The sequence below is a fragment of the Telopea speciosissima genome, chromosome 10 (assembly GCF_018873765.1).
Source record: "Telopea speciosissima isolate NSW1024214 ecotype Mountain lineage chromosome 10, Tspe_v1, whole genome shotgun sequence".
In the NCBI taxonomy this organism is placed as follows: domain Eukaryota; kingdom Viridiplantae; phylum Streptophyta; class Magnoliopsida; order Proteales; family Proteaceae; genus Telopea; species Telopea speciosissima.
This window is the reverse complement of record NC_057925.1, coordinates 57,248,407-57,266,428: the sequence shown is the minus strand read 5'-3', so window position 1 is coordinate 57,266,428 and position 18,022 is coordinate 57,248,407. Positions and strand designations below refer to the sequence as shown.

General features: G+C 40.0%; 1 protein-coding gene across 1 annotated transcript in view; it reads right to left on the bottom strand.

The window, feature by feature from the left end:
* LOC122642593 (alpha-N-acetylglucosaminidase-like) overlaps positions 1–18,022 on the bottom strand; it is a 56,377-nt gene that overhangs the window by 37,111 nt on the left and 1,244 nt on the right. The window contains exons 2-6 of the mRNA XM_043836108.1: positions 17,243–17,316; positions 16,257–16,468; positions 15,685–15,806; positions 14,622–14,707; positions 12,276–12,370 (exon numbers count right to left, since the gene is read on the bottom strand). Coding sequence (XP_043692043.1) covers positions 12,276–12,370; positions 14,622–14,707; positions 15,685–15,806; positions 16,257–16,468; positions 17,243–17,316 — 589 coding nt within the window. The remainder of the gene's footprint in view (positions 1–12,275; positions 12,371–14,621; positions 14,708–15,684; positions 15,807–16,256; positions 16,469–17,242; positions 17,317–18,022) is intronic.

Genomic DNA, 18,022 nt, shown 5'->3' with positions numbered 1-18,022 from the left:
TTTAGGTTTAATGGAGTGGAGGAATGGAGGGGTTGTAGAGGAGACTAAGGGCTAGGGTTAAGGTCGAGTGTGGGGAGTGATGTGGGGAATGTAGGCTGGAAGTAGGGTTTGAAAGTGATGGCTAAATCTGGAGTTATGGGGGAATCCTAGTGGAGGTAGGAGTGCAGGTTTAATGGAGAATTAGGGTTACATGGATGGAGGGGACTGTAGATTAGGTCTAAGTAGAAGAAGGTTTAAAATAAAAAACAGATTCAAACTCACTGTATTGCAGGAACAATGGCAGGACTTGATGATTTGAAAGAGCCTCCCGATCTTCACAATGCAACGAGTCGATTGGAGATCCACCAATCCCTTCACCTTGATATTACACACAAGGCAACCTTGATATTACTCACAAGGCACACTCACGATGGAGCAAAGGCAGCAAGCATAAAGCTGAGTTTTTATTAATCAAATTCGTATGTAATGCTGGCATCCCTTACAAACTTATATAGAAGACTCAAAAATAGACTTAGACACTAAAAAGTAATGGCCTAACCCTATCCCTAACCTATTAGGTAACTTAAACTGACTAGGAAACTAGAATACTAAAGGAAATAGACTCAAAACATGGCTGGACTTATAGGGTCCTAATCTAGCCCAACTTACATCACATGACCAATTAAGTTGTCACATGACCACTTAACCAAGTCACATGATCACTTAAATTGAACCAATTGGATGCAACCAATTTGAACCGGTTCAATTAAAAAACATAAAAATAAACTAAGTATTGGGCTAATCCCGTATGCAACCTATATACCCATATTTTAGGCCCATAAAAGTGGCCTATTACATTAGAAACCCTTGGGATCAAAGGCCCAACATGTATGTAACCCAACCCTAGACTTATTCCCAATGAAACAAGCCATATTTGGTGATGAATCTGCATCATAGGGTCAAGAGGAGAGTGGTGGAATCAGTGTTAACACTAAACAAGTAGTTCGATTGGGAAATAAAAAAGACGTACCCAGTGCACGAGGCTCCCACCACTGCAGGGTTTGGGGAGGGTCATAATGTACGCAGCCCTACCCTTGCTTTCGCAAAGAGGCTGTTTCCAGATTTAAAACGTAAAACATAATTTAAATATAGTGGACCAGTAGGACAGCAGAGACTGACATTATCAACACCATGACTGGCATGCATGGAAAAAGAACTTGGTCAAAACCGACCGAATCAACCGAGATATCTCGATTTCTTATGAAACCGAGACAAGTTAAGCAAGGAGTTTTAAAAGTTCATGGTTTCGGTTGGTTTCGACCATATTTCGCTAGTTTCGACCTGAATACCTGTATAAGTGTCACTTATCCCCATCGAAACTTGAGGAAACCTAGCTGGAAACAAGGACAGACACTTATTGATGCCTAATATCATCTAAGTAAGTGTTTTTTTCCTTTACATAAGATATTATTCATAAATAAGCAAATACCCCCTATTTGAATCCAATAAAAATAGTTAAAAAAATCTAATTCCAAAAGGATAAAAAGTCACCCCCCCCCAGTTCAAGAACAAAAACTGGGTTTTCAGCGATAGGTGAAATTTTCAAAATCTAATTCCAAAAGGATAATAAGTTAACCCCCCCCCCCCCAGTTCAAGAACAAAACCTGGATTTTCGGCGATAGGTGAAATTTTCAACTTTCTAATGCTGGGGTTTTTCTCAAATCCAAAAATTAAATCTTAATATGGTATTGCTAAAAACCAAAAGTGCGATAAAATATTCATTTGTTTTGACATCTAAAAAAATATTTTCATTCAGACCGATTTTGACAGCATTCACACATACCAAATTAGGTTCGGCCGGAACATAAGTCCTTCAATATAAATCAGATTTAAGCAATCTTGGTTTTGTTGGATAGCTTTGTTGTTTATGGATTCGCTTTCTTAGTCAATTAGTAAAGCGGATTTCTCCCTTGAAAATATCCAATTTGTGAATTTTGGAATTCTCTCCCAGAGCTACCAAAGCGGCTGAGCACCGATAACTCATGACGGAAGGTTGGCCAAATGCTTGGTCGAAGAAGATTCCTGTCAGCGTTCCGTCCACGCACACCATCACATAAGCTGGACTGGCTTCCCTGTGACAGAAATTCGTGTGCGGTGAAGAAAGTACTTCTGACAGAAATTCGTGTGCGGCGAAGAAAGTAATTCTATCTATTCTTATTTGAGACCTTTGTTGACCCCCTACGGGCCCTCGCCCGCCCACTGCTGTTAGCACCTTTTTTAGTACTCCTTGAGCTAATACCTCATTGTTTTCCCGCATTAAGCTCAGGAGTATCTTTATTTGCTAAAGCTTTCCAACAAATCCAAGATTGCTTAAATCTGATTTATATTGAAGGACTTATGTTCCGGTCAAACCTAATTTGGAGTGCGTGAATGCTATTTAAAATCGGTTTGAATTAAAATATTTTTTTAGATATCAAAACAAATAAATAGTTTACTGCACTCTTGGTTTTTAGCAATGTTTTACCATATTAAGATTTATGAAATTTTTATATTTGAGAAAAAAAACCCAACATTAGAAAGTTGAAAATTTCACCTATAGCCGAAAATCCAGTTTTTGTTCTTGAACTGGGGGGTTGACTTTTTATCCTTTTGGAATTAGATTTTTTAACTATTTTTATTGGATTCAAATAGGGGGTATTTGTTTATTTATGAATGATATCTTAAGTAAATGAAATACCAAATTCAATGATATTAGGCATAAATAAGTGTCTGTCCTGGTTTCCAACCAATGTCCAATAACAATATACACTATCAAACTTGGGTCAAAAACCACAAGTACCATTTTTTTTTTTTTTTTTTTTTTTTGTGAAAATAGTTCATGCATTGTGTTTAGAATGTCAAAAATAGGCTGTATACAAAAAATCAGATCAAAAAAACCATTTTTGGGCCTCGAAACCACCAACTCGAGTTGTCTAGGAAAAAATCACTGGTTTCGACCAGGTTTCAACTTGTTTCGACCATATCTTGGTTTCTGGCTGGTCGAAACCCGAGTTTTAGAACCTTGCTGGCATGCTCAATCCATTGCCTATGAATCTATGATAACTTGATCCAGACTCATGTACTCAGAGCAACAGGCCATGCCTCTAGTGTCCAAAGTCATTAGATGAGTAGCTCTTGTATCAAGACTTCAGTTATCATCCCGTGGATACATGTGTGTCCCACCAAAGTATTGAGCAATATTGTAATCATAGTTTTCAAAGTGTCGCCTAGGCGGCACACGCCTTGTTGGTGTCGCCTTAATTTTTGCAACCTGCCCCCTCCAACGCCTTGGGTTGCCTCGCGCTTTGACAATTATGGTTGAAATTCTTGTAAGGGTACTGTAAATATGACCAGCTTGGTCACATATTTGGCATGAATCATGAAAAACATGATTAGAGAAGACTGAATAGAGACCCACCATAGACTTAGATTGAAGGAATTTGTTCAACATATAATCCATGTTAATCCGGAAAGCGAGAGCAATGCTGCTGCTTCTCAAAGTTCCACACTTTGATGTGGATTAGAGCACCAAAGTATCGAGAATTAAAACTTGCCTCATGCTATTACCAAGGCTGCAGTCTCAAAAGGCCACAAAAACAGCAGAACCAGAAATATTAGATTTTGAAGCACCTGAGTGGGTTTACAATTGTTGCAAGTTGATCGGCCAAGAACTTGACTTGATCACTATATTATGCCACTGTAGGCATTCCACTATTCAAGGAGTGCAGTTGGATCTTTAGGTGCACAAACAGACCTGAGACAAAGCCATGCAAACATGCAAGAAAGTGTATCGCATACTTCTTTTGAGTTATTAAAATGGGAGATTGTTTGCTGGGAGGTCATTTCAGAGGGGGGAAGAGAGAGAGGGAGAGGGGGCGCTGACGGAGGTTATGCCCCCTTACAGGAATTATTTCCCCTATTAAAATATCCACTTTATGCCAGCATGTACTCAGTGACAACTGAGAATTACATTCCACAAACAGATCAAAAGTTGATCCGATACCAGAACTTGGGCTGGGAATTTGACAAGTAGAAGATTCATCTGATGGATTTTCTCTATGAACTCCTCAGGTAGAGAACATTATCCATCATCAACACACTTAAACAGATCTTCTTTTTTTGGTGAATAAAAATTATATTACCAAAGCCCAAGAGGGGCGAAAGGGAGAGAAGGAAGGGGGGGAATATACAAAGGGGGGAAAAAAGTGGGGGGGGAGGCAGACCCCTGGCCCAATTAAGGGGGGGGGGGGGAGTGGGGACATAAAAGAGCACTATCTAAACCCCAGGATACAATAATATGCCTGTTCCTTGGGGAATCCAAAAAAGCCTTGCGAGGCAGAAAACTAAGCTTTGTGGAGACATCCCAGAAGATGGCTTTCCAAATCAAGTCGAAAGAGTGAGAGTTGGAGGTCCATCTCCTAAGGTTCCTCTCCATCCAAATGTGATAAAGAGTAGCGCCAAACACAAGCTTGCCAATAGTGTCGCAGATCGTGCAGCCAGGGTAAGTCATGACCAGCCATAGCCACTCTCGAGCGAATGGGAGATGTCTCTAGTGCGAGGCCAGATAAACGAAAGGGCTTTTTTCCAAATGGTAGAGGTAAAGGGGCAAGCAAAAAAAAAGGTAGACGATGTCTTCCGAACCATTCCAACAGAAAATGCAAGAAAGGGGGACAGGGATTCTGCGGTGAGAGAGGAAGGCTTGGGTTGGGAGACAAAGGTTAAGGGTTCTCCAAGCAAGGAAGCTATGTTGGGGGATGTGGCCTTTAAACCAGACTAACTTATGCCATAGGACAGTAGGGGCTTGGGATCTAACTAGGTTCCAGGCATATCTAAAGCTGAAGAGGCCGTTAGTGGTGGGGAGCCAAATAACCTTGTCCGCATGAGCAGGGGGGATGGGGGGAGGGGGGGAGAGAATTCCAGATCAGGGAGAGGAAGAGGGGGATAGGGGAGTGGGGGACCAAGATCCATGAGAGATGATGGAGGAAAAGGGGGAAGACTTGGGAATGCCGGAGGATTCAATTGCTTTGGCTCCAAAGAAGTTGTAGAGAACACCATTGGGATGCCAGGGGTCGAGCCAAAGGGAGATGGAGGTGTTAGAGTGTATGTACTAGGGGTACTTTAGTACATGTCTATGTCATATGTCTTAGAGTTGTATTTTGTAACTTTTATTATGTTTCTCTTTTACCTCCCTAGGGAGGTCCTTGTAATTTCCTAATTATGGCTTAATGAAGTAAATGGATGTTAGGAGAAGAATCTCCTAACTTTCCATGATTCTCTCCAACTGTCTTCTTCTTCCTCTCTTCTTCCTTCGTCCTCTTCTCCTTCATGCTGTAAACTCTTCATTCATTACTAGAATCAATCAACCATAAATATTAACTTGGTATCAGAGCATCAAGGTCCTCTGGTTTGAGAGTCGGCTAGGGTCTGCCTTGTTTCTTCTACCTCTCTTTGGAACCCTTCTTCTCTTTAGGGTTCCATTAGGGGCTGTACCATGTGAAGCAATACATCCCTTTGGAGTTCCATTCTTTGATTCAATATAGAATGGAGGGACTGCAGATGTTGATGAAGCAGAGTTGAAGCTCCAGTAGCTGCACAATTTTACCGCCAGCCTCTGCAACTTTTTTTCGTTTCTCCCTCATCTCTCAACCTTTTGGGATGAGGTGTGGTGCATTTGGATCACCCAGGGGTGTCCTTTCAACCCCTCCAACAGTCGGTTGAAGAGAGAAGCAGCTCGAGGAGTGCTGCTCCAAATATTGCTGCCCAGTTTTTTCCGCCAGTGGGTTTCTTTTCTCTGTTCGATTCTGCCTATTGGCAGCTTGATTTGCTTTGGGGCTGGGACTTTTTGAGTCGCCTTGAGGTCCTCTTTAAGGCTCATAAGGTGTTGATTGCTACATGAAGCAGGTTTGAGAGCTCTACTCTGTCATCCACGATACTGCCAGCAGGGTCTTTTCTCTTTTTTTTCTGTTGAAGACCTTGTTGAGAATGTGCTGTCTTGTGTGGTTCTTAATTGTTGTGAGTGGCAGATCTGAGTAGTGTTATGGCCTTGGATGATATGAGCTGCTGTTGTTTGGTTTGTGGAAACATTTAGTTTGTGATTCTTTTTTTTTTTTTTTCATCAAGTGTATGCTCTTGGCTTGCTTGTTGCTTGCTGTTCTCCTTGCTGTGGTTGGGTTGAGGTGTCTCCCCATTCATACAAGGCTCTATTTTGCATTCCCCTGAGTTGTTTGGCAGTATGTCTACGGTGTCTGGGGCTGATTCCGAGGTCAGTGGACCAATTCCGGCCAGTGGTGCCCCAATTATGGCCTCCTTTGACAATCCCAACACCCAAATATCCGTTGTGAAATTGGACCATACCAACTACTTGGATTGGTCCCGTTCTGTGAAGTTGTCCCTCCGCAGTAGGGGGAAATTGGGAAACATTACTGGATCTATCAAGGCTCCTGCTACCACTGATACAGGCTATGTCCAGTGGGAGACTGAGAACTCCACTGTTATGACTTGGCTGATATTCTCCATGAAACCTGAGATAGGTAGGAGGTTTATGAGCAAGGAGACTACGAAGGATATCTGGGACAGTGCCTCCAAGATTTATGATAGAGTTGGTGATGCAACTAAAGTGTATCAAATCCTTTAAAAAATCATTCATATGAAACAGGGCGATAGGAGCATATCTGACTACTATAACACTGTTATCAATTTGTGGGAGGAGTATGATCACTATAACAATATCCACCTGCCCAATTCTGAGGATGAGGCAATGGTCTGCAAGAACCGTGAAAAGGAAAGAGTCCTTATTTTGCTAGGTGGTCTTAACCCAGAATATGAGCCTCTTCGCTTGCAAATCCTAGAGAGATCTCCCTTTCCATCTCTGGATGACGTGTGCAGCTACTTGCAAAGTGAGGAAACCAGGAGAACAACTATAAATGTTACACCATCAACAGAGAGATCTACTCTTGTTTCTAGTTCCCACAGAGACTGGAAAAGTGGGGGAAGAGGCCAAGGGCCAACTCGTGGAGATCACCGTGAGAGGTTCAAATGTGATCACTGTGGCAAGCTTGGACACACCAAGGACAGGTGTTGGGATCTTCATGGGCAGCCCCCTAGTATGCGTAGTGGTTCCTCTAGTGCCCGTGGAGGCAAGCGTGGGGGGGCTCGGGCTCACTCTATGACATCCGAGTCTGAGACATCTGGACTCCAGTCTGCTCCTGATTCTCTGTCATAGGATGACATTGCCGCCCTCCGCCGGCTCATGTCTCACCTTGGAGGGTCAGCTACTGGTTCTACTTCAGAAGGGTCAGCTACTTCTGCTTCAGCTCTGCAGGTCTCGTCTACTCCTTCTACTGTACCCACTTAGATTATTGACTTTGGAGCCTCTGACCACATGACTGGTATGTCCCAGTATTATGATTCCTACTCCATTTGCTCTGGCCGGGACAAGGTAAGGGTTGCTGATGATTCCCTTTCTTTTGTCTCTAGTAAGGGTAATGTGCAAGTTACTCCTTCTATTTCCCTTGAGTCTGTCCTTCATGTTCCTGATTTTGCTACTAACCTATTATCAGTGAGTCACCTAACCAAATCCTTACATTGTTGTGTTACTTTCTTTCCTTCCTATTGTGTCTTTCAGGATTTGGAGACGAAGAAGGTTATTGGCAGTGGGAATGAGAAAGGAGGACTCTATCTTCTTGAACCACGGTTACCTGCCCAATCTACTGCTGCAGCTTATGTTTGTGGTCGGAGTGACCGTAGTACTTTGGAGTCTATAATGCTTTGGCATCAGCGTTTGGGTCATCCCTCTTTTGTTGTTATGAGGAGACAGTTACCCCATTTGTTTACTTCTTTTCCTTCATCTTATGTTTTTCAGTGTGAACCTTGTATTTTTGCTAAATACTGTCGCACATCTTATCCTTATCGTGGTAATAGATCTACTGCACCTTTTTCCCTTGTTCATACTGATGTTTGGGGGCCTTCCCCTACTACTTCTTTATCTGGATTTCGTTACTTTGTTTCATTTGTGGATGACTATTCTCGGTCTACTTGGACTGTTTTGTTGAAACAAAAGAGTGATGTTTGTGATGCTTTTATGGATTTTTATCACCTTATTAGTACTCAGTTTGATACCCGTATTCAAATTGTTCGGTCTGATAAGGGGGGTGAGTACATGTATGGGGGGCTCCAACAGTTCTTTACTGATAATGGCATCCTCCATTAACTGGCTTGTGTTGACACCCCACAACAAAATGGGGTGGCTGAGCGCAAAAATCGCCATTTGCTGGAGATCACCAGGGGTCTCCTCTTTGGTATGCATGTGCCTAAGACCTTTTGGTCGGATGCACTTCTTACCGCTGCATTTCTTATTAACCGGATGCCAACTCCACTTCTTGGCTCCAAATCTCCACTGGCTCTTCTTTCTCCTCAATCCTCAGTTTTTTCCTTGCCTCCGAGAGACTTTGGTTGTGTTTGTTATGTTCATGTCAACAAATCAGCCGTACCAAGCTCGATCCCAAAGCTCTCAAGTGCATCTTCTTGGGCTACTCTGATTCCACCAAAGGGTATAAGTGCTACCATCCTCCTTCCCGAAGGCGACTTCTCTCCAAAGATGTCACCTTCTTTAAGTCTATCCCTTATTTTTCTTCCCCTCAACATTCTGTTCAGGGGGAGAGTACTAGCAGTGAACAGAATGCTGATGTCATTCCCTTTCTATCTCCCTTGCCTACCTCCACTTCCCCATTCCTATTTGATATTGGAAAGTACAAAGAAGTGGATGTTGTTGTTGATATTGATGCTAGTAGTGGTGGTGATGCTAGCAGAAAAAAAGAATAGAAGGGAATAAGATTCAAAGAAGATGGTGTATTCACAAGAGGTGAATGCTTGTTGAAGGAAAAAAGGAAGCAACCCTGCCGAAACCCCTCTTTGGATCCACATCCTCAGTCTCATCCTCCTCAGTCAAGTAATTCCTCTCCTTCTGAATTAGATCTTCCCATTGCTATGAAAAAGGGGAAGAGAGCCTGTACTAACCCCATAGCCCAGTTTGTTTCCTATGACTCCACTTCTCCTACAGGTATTGTTTTTTCCACTGCCCTTGAGTCTTCTTCTATTCCCAAAAATGTCACAGAGGCCTTATCTGATCCAAAATGGATGCAAGCAATGACTGAGGAAATGGGTGCTCTAGAGAAGAACAATACTTGGACACTAGTTGATCTTCCCAGGAGGAGAACTCCAGTTGGATGCAAATGGGTTTATACAGTCAAGTATAGATCCGATGGTACGGTGGAGAGGTACAAAGCTAGACTGGTTGCAAAAGGGTATAGTCAAGTGTATGGCATTGACTAACAGGAGACTTTTGCCCCCGTAACCAAGCATAACTCAATCAGGGTTCTTCTTTCGGTGGCAACCAATAAAGATTGGCCAATGTACCAATTAGATGTGAAGAATGCATTTCTTCATGGAGATTAAGCAAAGGAAGTGTACATGCAACCTCCACCTAGTTTTAAGTGTCCCTCAGCTAAAGGGAAAGTGTGTCTCTTGAAGAAGGCTCTCTATGGCCTCAAGCAGTCTCCTAAGGCCTGGTTTGAGAGATTTAGACAAGCCATCTTGAAGAATGGGTATTATCAGAGCCAAGCTGACCACACCTTGTTTATCAAGAGAGGTAATGGTACAATTACGCTCTCATTGTCTATGTTGATGACATTGTGGTAGCGGGAATGATGTTGCGGAGATAAACGACTTGAAGTCTTATTTGGCTAGACAGTTTGAGATCAAAGACCTTGGACTCTTGAAATACTTCTTGGGTATTGAAGTATCTAGATCAAGGAAAGGAATCAACATCTGCCAGAGGAAATTTGTCTCGGATCTTTTGAAAGCGACAGGCATGATAGGGTGCAAACCGGCAACTTCTCCCATTGACCCGAATCATAAGCTTGGTGATGAATGTGGTTCTTCTCTTATAGATGCAAGCAAGTACCAAAGATTAGTTGGGAAACTCATCTATCTCTCCCTGACTCGACCAGACATCTCTTATGCAGTTGGAGTGGTGAGTCAGTTCATGCATGCCCCCAGGAGTGGACATTTGGATGCGGTGTATCGCATCATTAGATACTTGAAATCCTGTCCGGGAAAAGGCCTTCTATTTGCTAGACATGACCATTTGCAGATTGAAGGCTACACAGATGCTGATTGGGCTGGCTCAGTCTCTGACAGGAGATCTACTTCTGGGTACTGTACCTTTGTGGGTGGTAATCTAGTTACCTGGAGGAGCAAGAAACAACCAGTTGTAGCTAGATCCAGTGCAGAAGCTGAGTTTAGGGCCATGGCTCATGGAGTGTGTGAGCTTATATGGCTAAAAAGCCTTCTTCAAGACTTGAGCTTTGAAACTGAAGGGCCAATGAGACTTTATTGTGACAACAAAGCTGCTATAAGCATTGCCCATAATCCGGTTCAGCATGATCAAACCAAACATATTAAGGTTGATCGACACTTCATCAAAGAGAAGCTGGATTCTGGGTGCATTTGTACTCCCTTTGTGAAGACCGGTGATCAAGTAGCAGATATCTTCACCAAGGGTCTCATTCCTGGTCTCTTCAGTACCTTATTGTCCAAGCTGGAAATGTATGACATTTATTCTCCAGCTTGAGGGGGAGTGTTAGAGTGTATGTACTAGGGGTACTTTAGTACATGTCTATGTCATATGTCTTAGAGTTGTATTTTGTAACTTTTATTATGTTTCTCTTTTACCTCCCTAGGGAGGTCCTTGTAATTTCCTAATTATGGCTTAATGAAGTAAATGGATGTTAGGAGAAGAATCTCCTAACTTTCCATGATTCTCTCCAACTGTCTTCTTCTTCCTCTCTTCTTCCTTCTTCCTCTTCTCCTTCATGCTGTAAACTCTTCATTCATTACTAGAATCAATCAACCATAAATATTAACTGGAGGGCCCATCGGCGATAGAGGAGGAAATGGCTGTAAGAGCCAAAGGGCAGAGGAGAAGGATCTTGCGCCAGATCCAAGATGAATCAACAGGGATGGAGACTGTCCAAATGGAGTCATTTTGAGGAAGTGGGAGTAAACCCAATGGACCCAAATGGAGTCGTGCTTAGAGGAGATTTTCCAAATAAGCTTCAAAATACCCGCGGTAATGAAGTCACGGATCCGGCGAATGCTAAGGCCTCCTTCAGATTTTGGGAGGCAGATGGATTTCCAGCTGACAGGATGGAAGAATCTGGATGATTCTTTCCCTTTCCAAAGGAAAGCACAACAAAGGGCTTCCATAGCTTTGATGGTGGCTTTAGGAAGGGCAAAGATGCCGCACCAATAGATGTAAGAAGAATGGAGCACCGATCTAATGGATTTGAGCCTTGAGGATAATGAGTCATCTGGCATTTCCACAACAGGTAATTCGCTTAACCACATTTGATCAATATGAGACACCAAATTACTGAAAGTTGGGTGTTGAGGATGAAACAAGAGCCATGGACTCTTAATATGATGAAGACAAAGAAAGGTTACCATGCAAATAACACATGAAGAGCAGGGAAGTATATGGAAGATTGAAACTTCACGAGAAAATATCTTATAAAGCTCTGATACCATGAGAAGGGGTAGAAACATTCGGATGAGATGCATAAAGCTATGTATACAAAATGAATGACCACCATAACAGAGACCATATAAATGGCATGAAATAAATAAGGAAATAAATGTACAAATGAACAATTGCATGCAACATATGAACTTAAATAAGAATTTAAAATTTTATTCTCTATCATGTACTTTGGCCAAATATGCCTCCCTACCATCCAAACTGATTACATTATGTCTGAGCTTGTGTACTGCTAATTAAAATGAAATTTTTATGACTGGATCACTACAGTTTGCCAACATTGTCCCTCAGTTTGCTATATTAAGTTAAACACTATAATCTTCTCATGCTTATATTTCCTGCCAAATTCAATCATAGGAGAGTCACAAGCTATGTTCCTAAAATATTTCAACACACTACCAGTGCATTTTTCAAATCGTTTAAAATTTCAGAGCATTTATTATGGCATGCCATATACTTTACACAATAAGGAATCTAATTGGTGAACCAAGCATTTGTTGGACATATCATAATGTAAGGTATGAATGGGTGGTATAATGGTATTTAATGTATCTCTTTGGATGAATGGATTACAAGCATGAACATTATCAAATTCATAGAGGAAATAATGGGCAAGAAGGAAATATATATATATATTTCTTAATTCAAAACAAAGTTATACCAGGAGTCATTCCAAATTCAATCATCCTTGATAGAATCTGTTTCTGCAAAGCCAATTGTCGATCCAACCAGGTCTGTGGAAGAGGCCCACCCCACCTGTGGTATTAAATGTCTAAGATTCTTCCACTCACAAAGAAAACCATGATGGCAATCACAATATTCAACACCATATGTAACATCCAAAAATCAATTAAAGTGTTCCACTATGTGAGTCATGCTGAACCATATCTAATTTTGCATGCACATGTTCAGGATTTCTTTCTTTTCCCAATTCAATTAGTGTGTATTGAATAAAGCAAAGGGAAATCAATAAAGCACAACTGTTGAGCGATAAAAGCCAATGGTTATGAATGGGATCCACTAGCAGACAAACCACCATCCTAATCAAGAAGCTAAAAGTAAACTGTAAGAGTCCTGCACAACCTACCAAACAAGCGAAAAGCAATATCAAGGACTTCATCCACGTACAAAAGAAGACAAGATACTTGAACACAAACTCAAATCTGCGAAGGAAACTCCAAACACCGGTTTGTTCTGCTTACCCCAAGAACTACAAGAGACAACTAGGTCCCCTCCAGATCTTAAACTGTGCCAAGAGCATTTATGCTACACTCAACTCATGATTTTAGGTACATATTCCATGCATAACTCGCTGACTCGGACTTTGATTCCAGGGACCAGTCAGGGCCATCAGGAGTCAAGGGGTTGACAATGGGAGTCATGTAAATAAAGGGTTCTTAATGTTTATATATTATTATGTTGCCAATCAACTCGGAAGGCATGCATTGGCGTAGTTGTTAGTGTTTCTTCACAAGCGGGGATTGTCCCTGTGTTTTTTATTTGATGTTAGTTGATTTGACCCATTTCACTCAATAGACTCATCCCAAGTCACGAAATCGACTCAGCCAAGTCATATGCAGCATGAGTCCACATGTCAGACTCTTGGTGCCTACAAGTTGAGTGGACTCACTCGAATCTCCAATTCGACTCCCGAGTCGGCAACGACGGCAAGCTATGATTTCACTGATTAAATAATTCCACATTTTCCTAAGCTTTTTTTTTTAAGATGATTAATAGCTTAAGAAACGTTTTACTTCAAATTTTATTTCCATATGTGAGAAGAGAAGGAAAAGCTTTTTCTATGTCACTCGTATGCAGCATGCTTAAGGTCTTCAGAATGGAAACACCTGTTGGAAAGAAATTATAAGTACCATCTCAGACTTTACCAACAAAGGAAAGAGTCATATTTGGTCTCATAATTACAAAATAGCATGGCAACATAGTAAACTTCCTTATACGATACTAGCATAATGAAGGAATGAACAATTTTAACCAAAATAAGGCACATTTTCACTCCAAAACACGACTCAAATAAAAGCATTTGTACTGAAATTAACAGAGTCATCCATGTTGAACAAATACTCATGGCCTGAATAACAGATAGAGGAACTGTATACGTGGTGCAAATTCAGTACCAGTAAATTCTAACTCATGCTACGGGTCATTGATCCTTCTAACAATTTCCTGAGTTTCAGTTTCCACAGATAAATACATAGGCCATTTACTTTATAACTTTATGATGGGTTAAAGTTATTATATACCATTGAATCCTAAAAAACTGGAAATGATCTCACTTAAAGAATGATTTTTATGGATGAGAGATATGACATTGGATTGCAATAAACATTTTATTAAAGCTGAGCTGAGTTCCTTTAAAAAAAAATTTGAACTAAGTTTATAGAACCTATACAGCAGGGTAATTTTAGCCAATTCTTTCCATCCATAGTTGTCAAGGCGACTAGGTGACCCAAGGCATTGGAGGAGAGCCTAGGTGCCCAAGACGTGCAGTATACGTAATATAGCAATGATAACTTTATGTAACTATGCTAATATGCAACATAGAAGCTAAATCAACGCTACATGATATAATTATGCTGGTAATGACCTAATATGACAAAACCAAAAAAGGGCATACCCAGTGCACGAAGCTCCCACCACTGCGGGGTCTGGGGAGGGTCATTATGTATGCAACCTTACCCCTACTTTCGCGGAGAGGCTGTTTCCAGACTCGAAATATAACCGTATTCATCAAAAAACCAAAAGAATAAACATAGATCAACGTAAACTCGTGAAGTGTCAAAAAAACTGATATAATATAAGGTGTGCTATCACAAACCGTCCAAGGCGGTTGTCTTTCTTAAATCAAACAAGGCAAGCTAGCGCCTTGAACCAAGAAGGCACTTGGACGCCTGGGCAACGCCTTGACAACTATGTTTCCATCAATATCAAATTAACTGAAAAGGGAAAATAACATAGCTTGAGTCAGACAGTATTCACATTTACCTACCCATGTAAATTACCCATGCGAGCCCACGCAAGGAAAGCTGGTCCTCCGAAAAAATCATTCAAATCTTCCTTCGTAATGTTAAAAGTCTGTCATCAAAAGATAAAAGTGGTAATCCTCTGTTTAGGAAAATACTAATCAAGGATTGAACTTTCATTATATCAATAAAATAGGCCAAAATCATATAACTTGAACCAGAGAAAACATAAATCAAGGATGGCAATGTTACTACTCAATGTACGAGAGCAGCCAAAGTGATATACAGTATGCTAGAAGTAATAAAGATAATTTAATTAGTTAATTTAGTCTGAAGTTCCAATTATGATTCACCATTAATCACTACTTCACCATGGAAGAGGTAACGATTACATTGTAGCAACCTCAAAGAAAAAACAGGAGAATGGCATCGACTTAGTTCTGCCTATGGATTACAGTTAACCATAAGGAGCCTATTTCATGAGCATTGCTGTAAAATTTCATGAAAACCTAATTACTTGAACTTCATGGCAATAAAAAATATCCCATATTATGTATTACTAAGCAATCCATTAAAAGGGGAAAAAAGAGAGTAAAAAGGTTTGATGACCAAAACTTTGCCAGCCAAATAAAAAGGTCAGAACATATAATCCATCTTATTACATCCAGCTAAATATTATTTGACAATGTAGGTAGGGTTCCAAAGCTAAATGCATTGGGTGTTGTTGAGGAATGAACTATTGAGACAAATCCTAAATCAAATTGCAACTGAAATACAAAATTGATCGTTAGCCTCGCGTGAAACAATGTTTGAATTATTAGTGCTCTTTATGCAGACTTAAGCATTTTACACTCGGTATACAAAATGAATTTATACAGTAAACACCATCAACCATTAACTCCAACAATGTGCAAAAAGATGTGCAATCTAAAACAGTAAAAGAATAAGGGATATAACAAGAATACATCCTGCAAAACCAAACAACATCACCAGCAATGATATTCACAATACAAAGTTACAAACTATACCAAATACTGAAAGAATAACCAGTGGGCAGATTGAAACAAATAACAGGACTACTCATATGACCTTGAAAACTTTTTGCCAAATTGCCTCTTGCCCTGTAAATGCCAAAGGCAAGTTAACCCCTTGAAGTGCCATCCAATCAATCTCTTTCTCCCATCTTTTCCAATCCCACCAAACAAAGGAATCTGCATGAAAGGTAAGCATATTTTAAGAATTGGAATACAAATGAATGTCCTAAGAAATGAAAGTAATTAATTATATAATGAGTGAGGGATTCAGTGTTTTAGGAATGCCCAATTGGAGGAGACCTACATCTTAACTAAGCCTTAACCCAACTACTCGGGGTTGGCTGGAGGGCACTTACATAGAGACATAACGTACCATGCTGAATCTCAAAGATAGGAAAACAACTAACAAGACTACCTATTTCAAAGTTGAAGATACATCTGATCTCCCCTATGGAAAACTAAATTAAATGTTTATAGTTTGGGTTTCTCAGTTCAAACAACTCAAATTCAAGCTGATGGAACATCAATTTATTTAGGACTGGGCCTGCGCAAACAAATTAATATTATATTTGATAATATAAAGACAAAACAACCCTAAAAGGAGGGAAAGGTAGGATCAGTTCTTACAACTTGAAGTAACAACATTTTGATAATAATTCCATGGGACTGGACGTTGAATCATTACACCCTCATCTTTCACAACAGGCAATGATCCTGATCTCGGAATAGAAGCAATCTGAGTTCCACCAGTCTTGTCCCACGAAACATGAGCACCACACCAATACTTTAAATACCAATGTAGACCAGAAACAATTTCAACTGCTGTGGTGCCCTTAATTCTGAGAAAAAAGAAAACAATCACAGAAAAATTCAAAGAGGAAAAAAATAAGCCATTATAACTTGGTAAACATGTCACCAGGAAATTAACACCAAGCAGAAGCTTCTACAAGCTGTGACATATATGAATTAGCATCTATTAGACTATCATGTCTAGTGTATTCCTCTTCATGATTGTTAGGTTGCTGCTCAATTAAATATGAGCAAACACAAAAGAAAAATTATGGCTAAGAAAAATCCTGAACAAAAAAGATTTAGGACCAAAGAATTCTCAACGCCCAGCTAATAGACTGGATCCAGCAATAGAAGATTGTTACATCCAAGATCATTTCAGACATGTAATGATGATTTCACCAAAAATTTGCAGAGAATAAATGATTTAGAATGTAGCCATCTCCAATTCAAAGATCCACTGCTTCAGATTTTTAAGCAGCCAGAGGGAATGGAATGACCATATTTATGGATGAAGTTAAAACAAAAATCCAACATTTATAAAACAGGAGAAGTAGACAAGATCCATCTAGCATCAGCTTCTTGAAAAGACATAACGTGAAACAAGGAAACCATGGCTAATCCACTTAGCCAAGTCAAAAATGCTTGGAAAAGCTGAAAAGCTTAGCTACAAATAAAAACGAATAATAACAATAAGAAGAGGAGGATGTATCTTTTAGGCTTTGAGCCTTTGAGACAATTAAAACTGTAATACATTATTACAATATTGAAGAGGAAAAGCACTGTACTTTTTTTTCCATTCAACTTGGAAAAAGATAACATACATTATTTCTGTGCCCTTCCTGCTTGAGATATTGAAGTTGTTTATCCAGAAACAACTATATCCGCCACAAGCATCCTGATATTTCAAAGTGAAAATAAAACAAAATAAATCAAGATATGGACATTTGTATGAAATTTATCAAATATGCCAACATGGTAATCAGCAAAAACTTTGCAAATCCATGCAAACAAGTGGCCAACATCTCATATACTAAAGGAAATTGTTTTGATTGCAGAAGTCAGTAGGACCACTCATTTGCAAACTATAATACCATACACAAAATCCAAATACTTTAAAATTAAATAAATACAAAGAAGTATGAGAACCTTTCAAATCACACACCGAACACAAATAATACCATTTTTTAAACAACAAATATGGCAGAAAATTTGATCCATGTGTGTATTAGAGAGAGAGAGAGAGAGAGAGTTATGTACCATATGCTCAGTCTCAAATTCTAATATTAGAAGCCCATTAAACATTTATATACCCTCAGATGAATAGTTTATGTTCCCTTTATTTACCAACTCTTTAAGAAAATGAATAGTTTATGTTCCCTTTATTTACCAACTCTTTAAGAAAATAAAATGCAATATTTTCAGAAAACAATTCAGTGGCTTGAAATACAGTGGGAAATTCCAATACACCATAAGCTTTACAGTTGAGATGGCCACAAAATTTTATATCTGGCAAGTCCAAAGAGTATCCTACTATCCAACAGTTCAAATGGCCACATGGCCCACATCAATCTTCCATGTGGTTGAAAATAGGCCATACACCC